The following is a 10,546-nucleotide window of genomic DNA, read 5'->3' on the forward strand; positions in this document are numbered from 1 at the left end:
TCTGTTCCAAAGGCCAAAACTGTCTAAAGTATTTGGGAGCTCTTATCTAATCCCTAAAATATTTTAGGGATACCTCTTGGGGGGGGTAGAGTATCAAAAAGCTCCATTAAAAAAAAAGAGAATACAGGAAGTTGTTCAGGAAAAAGTGATGGGGAGATATGGAAAGCGTTGGAGGGGAGGAAGTGGGCATGGATTTGATCAAAACACCTTGTATGCATGTATGAAATTCTCAGCAAATTAAAAAAAAATCTGAGTGGTCAATTCCTTCAAAACCTGCTCATGGTATGCTTCAGAAGTTCATCTTTGTGCAAATGTGTGTGTGTGTGTGTGTGTGTGTGTGTGTGTGTGTGTCTGCTCCTAATTCAAATTTACCCCTGGAATGAACAGGGTCAGCCAGCATCCTGGCCACAGACACCTAGCTGGGACTCCAGGAGACCCTGCATCCAAATAAAATGATTATAGTCTTATCAGCTGGAAGCTACAGAATCCACACTGAAGACTGTCTGTGAAATGTCGAAGCAGGAGTTGACTGGCCCCAATGCTAGCATCTAAATCTCCAGTTTCAATATTCAGAAGACATATTTTGTCCTTTCTATTCGAATGGATCTATCCTTGGGGCTTCAATAATTGTGCCATTTGTCTTTTAAAGATACTTAGCAAGGGAAATGGCTCAGTGGGTAAAGGCCTGATTACCATAGGTCTACTCCTTAAACCCACATGGAGGAAGGGAAGAGCTCCCACAAGTGTCTTCTGTCTTCCGACCTCCACATGTGCCTAGTATACAAAGGAACACACATTCTCTCCTCTCTCTCCCCCTCCCTTCCTCCCCAGTAAATAAGTTTCAAAAAACAACAACTGAAATTTAGCATTTCAGCTTTAACTTGTACCTTCAGCTCCACTGACAATTTGGACAACTTGGCTGTCCCACCTCTGATTCCTCCCCTAATATAGGAGCTTCTTTTATGACACTCGTATATGCGTTTTAACACTGCGAACTACCTCAGCAAAGTTTAAGTAGTGTCATAAGACATAAATGAGGCCACAATGACAAACTTCCACTTGAGCACAAGGCTGTAGCTGGGTATGAATTCTGTGCAGAAACCCAGGTCCTCCTACTACCCCTTTCCTTCCCCATAGCTTGGACTCAGGTGAGGGGGTGGGTGGGTGGCCCTCTGCAGGTACTCTGCAACAACAACGTCCTGAGAATAAGGAGCCTCTCCTGTCTTAATTCCAATCTGTGGTTCCCTCTGACGCAGGTGCCAGCTGAGCCCCTGCATAGGGCGGTGCCAAACTGCACGCCTGCACCATGCTAGTGGCGCCGCAGAGCCCGCCTGGCTGCTGGGGGAGGCGCTCTCAGCTCCTCCATCAGATCCCAGCCTCGAGATCCTCCCACCACCTCCTGCTGCGCCATGGGGAATGTACCATCCGCGGTGAAGCACTGCCTCAGCTACCAGCAGCTCCTCCGCGAACATCTCTGGACAGGGGCGCTGGACTCGGCGCAGGTACGCCCTCGCGGCCTAGGGTGTCCCCACCCTCTTGCACGCTGCTAAACCTGCCCCCTCCCACCAATCTCTCGCTGCCCTCTTTCCCCTTTGTGTTACCTCCTTTCTCCAGGGCCCTGCCTGCCGCGGTTCGGTTGTTTGTGTGAATCCTCTGCTATGAACCTGTAGACTGGACCGCACAAACCTAGCTCCTTGCATATGCAGGCGCCCTAAAGGAGAGATCAGGGGTTTTCTTTAGAAGAAATTCATTATCTAACATAATTTAGACCCACGGGCATTCTTTCAAGGACACTGCCCTTATCCTCACTTTCTTCCTTGGGTTGTGTGACAGACTACAGATGTGTCACCTTACAAGGTAGAAGAAAGAATCTATAGGCTAGAAGGGACGCTAGGGTTAAAATTACCCATCAGAGCATTAACTACCCCTACTATCTTTTTGTATCAATAAAATTGAGCAAAAGAGTAAAAGCACCATTACAGAATACAATTTATTCCTGTTATTCATGGAAGTCCACCTAATGTTCCCATATGTGTGGTTTAATGTATTGTTCCCCAATGTGCCAGTTAAGTGAGAAAAGAGGAAATTTACTTATTTATTAATTTATTATTTATTTATTTATTTTTGAGGCATGGTCTACTTGTAGCCCCAGCTGCCCTGGAAATCATTATGTAGACCAGGCTGGCCTTGAACTCACAGAGGTCTGCCTGACTCTGCCTCCTGAGTGCTGGGATTAAAGCCGTGTACCACCACGCCCAGTAGAAATTCACTTTTCACATAAAAGCTTAATATTTTAAAAATTCATAAGCTATAAAATGATGGTGATAATTGCAACATAAATGTTTAAACATGTTACAAGTGAAGAACTCTGTTAGGGCTTAGTTATCTTGTTTTCGTTATAGCTCCTATTATTGGAGTATTTTAGTACTTTGGCATAATTTTTCTCTGTGGTATTAAGGAAGCTATTCTAATAGCAGTAACTCATTCTCTTAGAGTTCAGTGCAGGCTCAAGCGTACAGGCTTAGCTCAGTGTATCAATATATGCTGTCAAACCCTTAGCTACGCCAGTAAGACTTGCAGCACATATGGATTGTTTAAAGGATATTTTGGCCAGGACTATTCACAATAGTAATCAGTCTATATTACCATCAACAGATGAGTAAGGAAAATATGGCATATGTACAGAGTGGATTATTATTCAGCAATAAAGGAGAATATAAAGAAGAATAAAATCAAGGCCTTGGCAGTATCTAATTAAGTATATAAAACAGGAAGTCATCATGTCATGTGAAATCAGCTGGACCCAGAAAGACAAGTATTGCATGTTTCTTGTGTGTGTAGACTCTGTGGAGGGCAATCATGAAAGGAGAATGGGCAATTAGGGAAAAACACAATGAATAAGAAAATGAAGGATGTAAATATGATCAAAGTGTGTCCTATTCATGCATTGAAGTGTCATAACAAAACTCATTATCTTCTATAATTAACCTATACTAATAAAAATCACAACCCAGGGCCACTTAAAACCTGCTGATTACAATAGTGGTGTGGAAAATTACCTTTAATCTTTCACATGCCTACATGTCTATTTAATTTTCTTATATTCATTTTGAGCTTCCTAGAACACTATTAACATTAATATCTTGTCTTTTACATAATCCAGAATCCTTTTATGTAATCCAGAATCCTTTTACATAATCCAGAATCTTTCACATTTATTTTTCAAGCTGAAATCACATCAGTTTTGTTGCTTAGGTGAACATTATAGTTCTCGATGTCCCCCAATGTTTTGATTTATACATTTGAGGACTTGGGAATAGGGATAAAAGGGGTAAGTAAGAGTGTCCATTTTGCCTGTTAAGATGAAGAAACAGTCATGGCTTCTGGAAGGGGAAAAGACAGTGCCTTCGGGGATCATATGCTTAGTGGGCCCAGTGGATGGACCTGTACTGAAAGTCATCTGGGGACACAAATCAGACTCTATAGGCTGGGATATATATATATATAAAATTGGGCAGGGGCCAGTGGGGGACAGATGTGGACAAGGGAAGGGATCTAAATACCACTAAACTGTATTGTATGAAATCTCAAAAAATTCAGTAAAAAAAAACCACGAAAATTTAAAGTGAAAATTCAGTAAAAAGGAATTTAAAAAGAAAGTGTTTAAAAGAAAATGTAAAATAAAAGATGAAGATGAAGAAACAAGACAAATGAAAATGGCTGGAATTACTGATGAAGAAACATGAAGCATATGATTTAGGGGCCCTCATTGCCTACTGCAGACACCTTTGTGCTTTTCTGGAAAAATAGTTAAACCTTCTCTAAATACTCTCGTTTCAACTCCTGCCAAATCTTGTGCCCAGGGAACTCCTATTCACCCCTCAGTTACAGTTTTAGAAGCACTTCTTTGGTCCAGCCCTTTGTTCCCTAAGCCCTTGGCAGAGTCAGTGACCTTCATCTGTCCAGATCCTCAAGATTGTGTGTCTTACTGCCTCATACCTCCAATAACAGTTCCAGTTACTATTTGTAGATTTATATACCCAGCTCTCTTCTGAACACAGTCCTTTGCTCAGCTACTTATCAATATCTCCAATCAAATAGCTCAAAAAAGTTGAAACAACATTTAAAGATTTGCATTCATTTTCACTTTTTCCAAATCTGGGCTTTCACCCAAATTTCCTGTGGTAAAAAATCCCATCACAATGTATTCATTTCTGCAAGCCCCAGATGGAAGTCTCTTTTCCCCTCATTTCCCTCACTTTCAAAACATCACAGAATCCTACAATTTTGTTTCTTGAAATTCTTTCAAATTTGTCTACTTTTCCACTTCCTTACCACCACACGTTTTAAAACGGCATTATCTGTCATCATACAAATGACTACATGTGTTGCAGTACTCGATACTCTCCATTTGTCTGTTTTCAACCCACTCTCTATATCTACAGTTGGGAAGTGTACTTTACAAGAATCATGCCCTTCTCCTGCATCACAACTCTTTGTGAATTCCCACTGTATTTAGGAATGGAAAACAAAATAGTCAATGAGTTCTCTGAAGACTCAGATGGTCTTTCGTGCCGTTTCTCAGCAGCCATTTAACCTACTCTATCTTGCTCTTGCCCTATTAGCCACAGTGGCCTTTGAGTTCTCTATGAAATGTTCCCTTTGCTTGTTTCAAGCGTCTGCTAGAAGTTTTTTTTTTTTAAACTAATTAGCTTTTATTCAGTCAACTCAAACTCTCAATTTGAATGTCATTTTCCCATAAGCTTTTTCACACTCTCAAGACCATCAGCCTTTGTTATGATTTTATTACATAGTGACCTATTGTGTATGAGAATATATATTTATTTGGTGATTATTTCATGTATAATATCAGATAATAAGCCCAATAAAACCCAGAAAGCAATCTATCGTGGGATTTCTCATACCGAACAAAATGACTGTAGTTCCTAATGGTGAATGAGTTGAATAAATGAATGATTAATTTGTTAACGTATTTACTAAACAAAGGAAAGACTAGAGATGAACTTTTAGAAAGGAAACAAGTTCTTACCTCACTGTTTTCTACTTATTTGGCTGCTCTTTGTTCACTTCCTCCCTATTTTCTTCATTTTGGGGTTTATTATGTATTTTATTATTAGTTTATCTTCATTTTGGGGTTAATTATGTATTTTATTGTTAATTTCTCCCACTGCATCTACATGCTACTTGTACACTGTCTTTACTATGCTCTTAGTTGCTACCTATATCAGTACCTAACCTTGACTTATTAAAATATCGTGTAACTAGTAATAATATGGGGAACATACAGCACCTTACCTCCTCTTTTTGGCTGTTGACTTTTGGATTTCATTGTCCTACGTATTCTTTCTCTACACGGAACTTATTCAAAATTATTTACATTTTTTATTTGCTTATATATTTTCCTTTCTTTTGTTCATCATTAATTTCTTCATTTCCACTTTTATGTATGAGATTACGTTTTGTATATGAGATTATGTTTATATATGAGATTATATGTTTTCAAACAGAAGTATTCACTTTAATATTTTCTTTGGCAAAAACCTGCTGGTATGGGTTGGTGATATGGTTCAGTGGGTAAAACCAGTTGCCACCAAGCCTGGTGATCTCAGTTCAGTCCTGGGACCTACATGGTAGAAGGAGAGAACTGACTCCCACAAGTTGTCCTCTGACCTCTAAACATATTCTCTCTCTCTCTCTCTCTCTCTCTCTCTCTCTCTCTCTCTCTCTCTCTCCCCATATACCCCCAACTGCCAGATAATAAATAATTAAAAATAAATAAATAAATAAAGTAAATAAATACATGTGATTTAAAAAAAAAATTAAAAACACAAGCTACTGGTATCCAGGCCTGGTCACCTTGGTTTATAATGCTAACTACTTGGGATGCTGCAGAAAATAATTTGTGGGACACTGTGAAAATTAGTGAAACACTATCACCAAATAAAAACAATTTTAAAGGTCTGGGGATAAAGATCAGAGCTCGAGTGATGGCCTAGCATGCACAGGTCTCTGAGTTCAAACTTTGCTACTTTGCATCTTTCAATGAATATGTAGTAAAAAATATAATTTATATAATATAAAACCTATAAGTGGATATTAAGTATAAACATGCACATATGAATAATTTAAGTATATAACAGCAGTACAAAATGTAAATTTCTCAGAAGTCACAACATAAAATTCAAAAAAGGAGTATCAATTTTTCTTTTTTGTTATCTGATATTAATGTGTCTTTCACTCTCTTTCAAAAGAGAAATGGTTTTGGTTCCCAGTCGCATACGTGGAGACTTTTCTCACTTGTCTAGCTAGTGCTTTTCAGCAATTCTTACCTCTTCAGCTAGACGCCTGTTGAATTGTCACATTTCTTTCTGCCTTTTCAATTCTTTTTTTGTCTTTACATGTTCAGTATGGATATTTTCTTTTTATGCTCTTTTCACTCTTTCTTCAATTTTATCTAATTTGTTGTCAATCTAATTTATTAAATTCTATAGTTTTAGTCTCACAATTTTGCCTGTGCATTCACATGTGTCTACGGTGTGTGCTCATGTAGTATTCATTTTTATATGTGCGCCGTGCCATATCTGTGTGCAGGTACATGTATTTGTGTGTGAATGTGTGTGGAGGTCACAGGTTGACATCAGGTATCTTCCTTGATATCTTTCCACCTTGTATATTGAGGCAGTTTCTCACTTTACCCAGAGTTTGCTGATTCAATTAGTTTAGCTAGCAATCTGGCTCCAGGGCTCCTCTGTCTCTGCCTCCTGAGTACTAGTATTGCATTGGACTGTCCTCTGATTGACAAGCTGTGGACAGATGCCGTCTTCCCAAACTTAGCGCATCTACATGCCTAGGATCATAACAAACCTGTTGACTGTTGTCCCTCTGCAAGAAAAGAGGGGCATGGAGAGTCAACCATACTGCCCAAACAACCAGTTGTCCCTAATTGCATGAGAGGAATAAGCGTAGATAAGTAGAGGAAACCATAGGGAGTGGTTCTTGCCATTTTGTACAACTGTGGGTGTCACATCCACGCTTGGATGGAGATGTTCCACTCTGGCCTTAGGAAGGGAGCACCCACATTCCTGTAAATAAACCCTCAACCACTGTTCCGTAAGTAAGCCCAATAAACTCATTGGTTTCCCAGAATGCAGTTTGGTTAAATTGTACCTTTGTTTGTCATAAAGACCAAGGGAGGAGGGAGGCAAATGTCATTTGTACCTCACATGAGGAACTTTAGCTACAACTAGTTCACAGATAGGCTACTATACCCCACCTTGCATTTACATGGGTGCTGGGAACCTGAACTTTGGTCCTCTTGCTTGGGCATTATGATGATTATCTTTAATTGTCAATGTAACACAACCTAGAATTACCTAGGAAGTGTCTGTATGAGAGACTGTCTATGTTGAGTTGGCCTATGGGCATGTCTGTGGAGGACTAAGAATGGAGATAGCAAGCTGAGCACAAGCAAGCAGCATGGATGCATTTATTCCTCTTGTCTTGCTGCTATGAATTCCCTGCTCTGATGGACTATACCTAAACTGAAATTAACTCCTTTCTTCCCTAAGTTACTTTTTGTCAGGATGTTTTATTAGAGCAACAGCAACAAAACTAGGAAAGGTGGAAAGCATTTTACCAACAAATCCATCTCCATAACTCCTGCTTTAATTTTTATAAAGGCTAAGAGCAGCATTACTAGGAAAATGAAAATTGCTGTATGCTAACTTGAACAACTAGGTTGCAAAAGGAAGTATCTAGAATTCCCTTTTTGATGTCCTCCAAGACTTGAAGTCTCTGTGCACCTTGCTCTTTCCTCAGCCCTGGGAAAAATAAACAACCACTACTATTTCATTTCTTGCTTCTCTAATGTAAACACACATCTGGAAAAAAGTTTTCTTCTTTTCCTACAGCCAGTCCTAGTAAGTTCACCTTAGCTTTCATGATTTGGGGGGGGGAGGGATATGTCTTTGTAATTTCTTAAGCTAGCTTTTAGATTTATTAACTATCTTATCATGGATTCTCAAATATTTATACATTGCTTTGAAGTCCATGTCTGATAATTTCCGTATGCATATCTGTACTCAATTTGTTTTGTGTATTTATTCTCCTTATATGACTTCTAAATTTAGATTGCATGTTAGACACCACAGGAAAAAAATTAAAGACATAATTTCAGGCTTTGTATATTATTACCCCTCTTGTATATAGTTTGGGCAAAGAATATACTAAACCAAGCACATGTTTCATTGACATGCTGTCAGGTGATCTTTACTGGTGGAAGCTTACCCTTTATCTTTACTCACACTTTTATCCTGTATCCCTGCAGACTACGGCAGCTACTACACTTATTACCACAGTCTTAACTCATTAGGACCTGACTACTATCTTCATCTCTCTCTACTTCCTGAGGCAGATGCAATGTGACCAGCTGCCTTCCTTTCCTGCTATCATGATTTTCCTGCCATAATGGACTATACCCTTATACTGTGAGCCAAAATAATCACTCTCCTTTAAGTTGCTTTAGTTAGATATTTTGTTGCAGTAATAAGAAAAGTAACCAACATACATCTACATTTTCAGTCTGTTGCCAGAGAATAGGATACAATTGGACAAAAATGCAAATGAGCTGTCCTCTACAAGTATAAGCAAAGCCTCATTTCAGACTAGAAGTTAATAAGAATGCGGAATAAAGAACACGAATTATGTTGCAGCTTGTTATCTGTTTCTACTTAGTAACATAAAATACTTAAAATAAGCACAGCAGGAAACTCAGAGATCTATGGAAGGCTCTGCAGAAGGAACAGACACTTGTTAGGAATATACATTGAAAAATGACTAAAGGGAGCAGGATTATGCAATTATGTGGCCACACTATGGATGAGTGTCAGCCTCTTAAAATGAGTTTTTTGAAAAAGTGCCCTGACACCACCCAAGTCTTGGATTTTACTGCATTTCTAGACACCCTCATCTCATCAAAATTTAGAATCTAGATCCTGGAGATCCATTTAATTTAAATTTACTTACATGAACTTTATTCTTTTCCAACTGTTAATTTTTTTGTGTATTTTAATCAAATATTTGTGTATTTCATACAAAATGTCTTAATCATTGTTATATCCCCTCCCCCATCCACACCTTTTCATAACCCCGTCCCCGACTGGATTTCATGCATTCTGTCATTTATATTAAGACCTACACACTCAAGATAGTGTAGCCAGATGTCTCTCAGTGCAAGTTTATCTACTGGTGTCTAATCAGTCTATCTAGAGTCACTCCCTTAAAGAAGATTAGCTCTCCCTCATCAGCTACCAATAGCTGGGTCCTGCTGCCCATTTCTCCTGTTCTATGCCACTTTTTGTCTGCCTGAGTTTGCATGAGCCTTGTGCATGCTATCACCATTGCTGTAGATTCATATGAGCAAGGTTCCAGGAGCCTATAAAACTCAGTTTCCATATGGTCACACACTTCCTCCCTTGACTCTTCACAATCTTTCTGCCCTCTCCTCCACAATGGTTCCTGAGAACTGGGTGTGTGGGGTTTAATACAGGAGTCTTGTACAAGGGCACACACTCTGCAGTCTCTTACTTTATACACTTGAGCCGTTTATGGCCTTTTATGTTCATGGTCCTCTGTCGCGTGAAAGAGTTTTGTTGATGAGAGTTGAGAGATGCGTTAGTGTTCCCTCTACTCCTTGTTCCACTGTGTTCCATGAGCCATAGGTCCAGCAGTTCCCTTGTAGATGTGTCACTTAGGGTGGGGATTTCACAGACACTATTTCTGTGACCAGTTGTGGAGCTCTGTAATAGACTCCATCTGTTGCAAAAGAAACTTCTTTGATGAGTGGTGGCTAGCATACTTGTCTGTAAATATAAGGATCCATATTTAGTAAGAAATTATGTTTGCCCAGGTGTAAGCTACTTAAGTTTTTCTCTAAGATCTATGAGTGCTCTAGCCATGTGTATTTGGCTATGTTTACAGTATACACATGATTTCCTCTGAGTGACCTTTAAGTTCCATTAGGAGCTATTGATTACCCCAAGATAAAAGTGCAACTACTGCCCCAATGTAGTTTGCTATGTAGGTCATTGTTGTGGTTATTAGGCCTTTAAGGTGGTGTTGGACCATCAATTCATGTTCTCCCTCAGCATATTGCCTATTGGTCTCCAAAATTATGATAGCTAATATTCAGAGAGGTGGCTTCCAGGTCAGTTCCAGCTCCATTGCTCCAAGTCCTGTGTCAGAAGTATGTCCTGTCTTCAGCAGTAGGGTCCTACCTTAAAGTTCTGGGAGGCGATCAAGGGCTGTTGCAGTATCCTGTGTAATTCTGAGAGTCTCTTGGACTACCCTGACCAAGCACTCAAAGGGAGGTTTCTCCTGTTATATAGTCTTTAGCTATACCCATGGACATATGTAGATATATTGTGTGTGTAACTTTTCAGTAGACTTTTGAACTAATACATTTCCCTCTGGTTTTTCACACCAGCTAAACTCATTTATTTCTCTCTCTTTCTCTCCCTGTATAACC

The 10,546-nt window shown here is 39.3% G+C and overlaps 1 protein-coding gene across 2 annotated transcripts in view; it reads left to right on the forward strand.

Annotated features, from left to right (window-relative positions):
- The first annotated feature begins 1,339 nt into the window (after window positions 1–1,339).
- Window positions 1,340–10,546, forward strand: part of Hmgcll1 (3-hydroxymethyl-3-methylglutaryl-CoA lyase like 1) — a 228,034-nt gene continuing 218,827 nt past the window's right edge. For both annotated transcript variants that reach the window (XM_008846121.1, XM_008846122.1), the window contains exon 1: window positions 1,340–1,502. In XM_008846121.1, coding sequence (XP_008844343.1) covers window positions 1,410–1,502 — 93 coding nt within the window. In that variant the 5' untranslated portion in view covers window positions 1,340–1,409. The remainder of the gene's footprint in view (window positions 1,503–10,546) is intronic.

Source organism: Nannospalax galili, unplaced genomic scaffold (assembly GCF_000622305.1).
Source record: "Nannospalax galili isolate Female #2095 unplaced genomic scaffold, S.galili_v1.0 scaffold522, whole genome shotgun sequence".
Classification (NCBI taxonomy): domain Eukaryota; kingdom Metazoa; phylum Chordata; class Mammalia; order Rodentia; family Spalacidae; genus Nannospalax; species Nannospalax galili.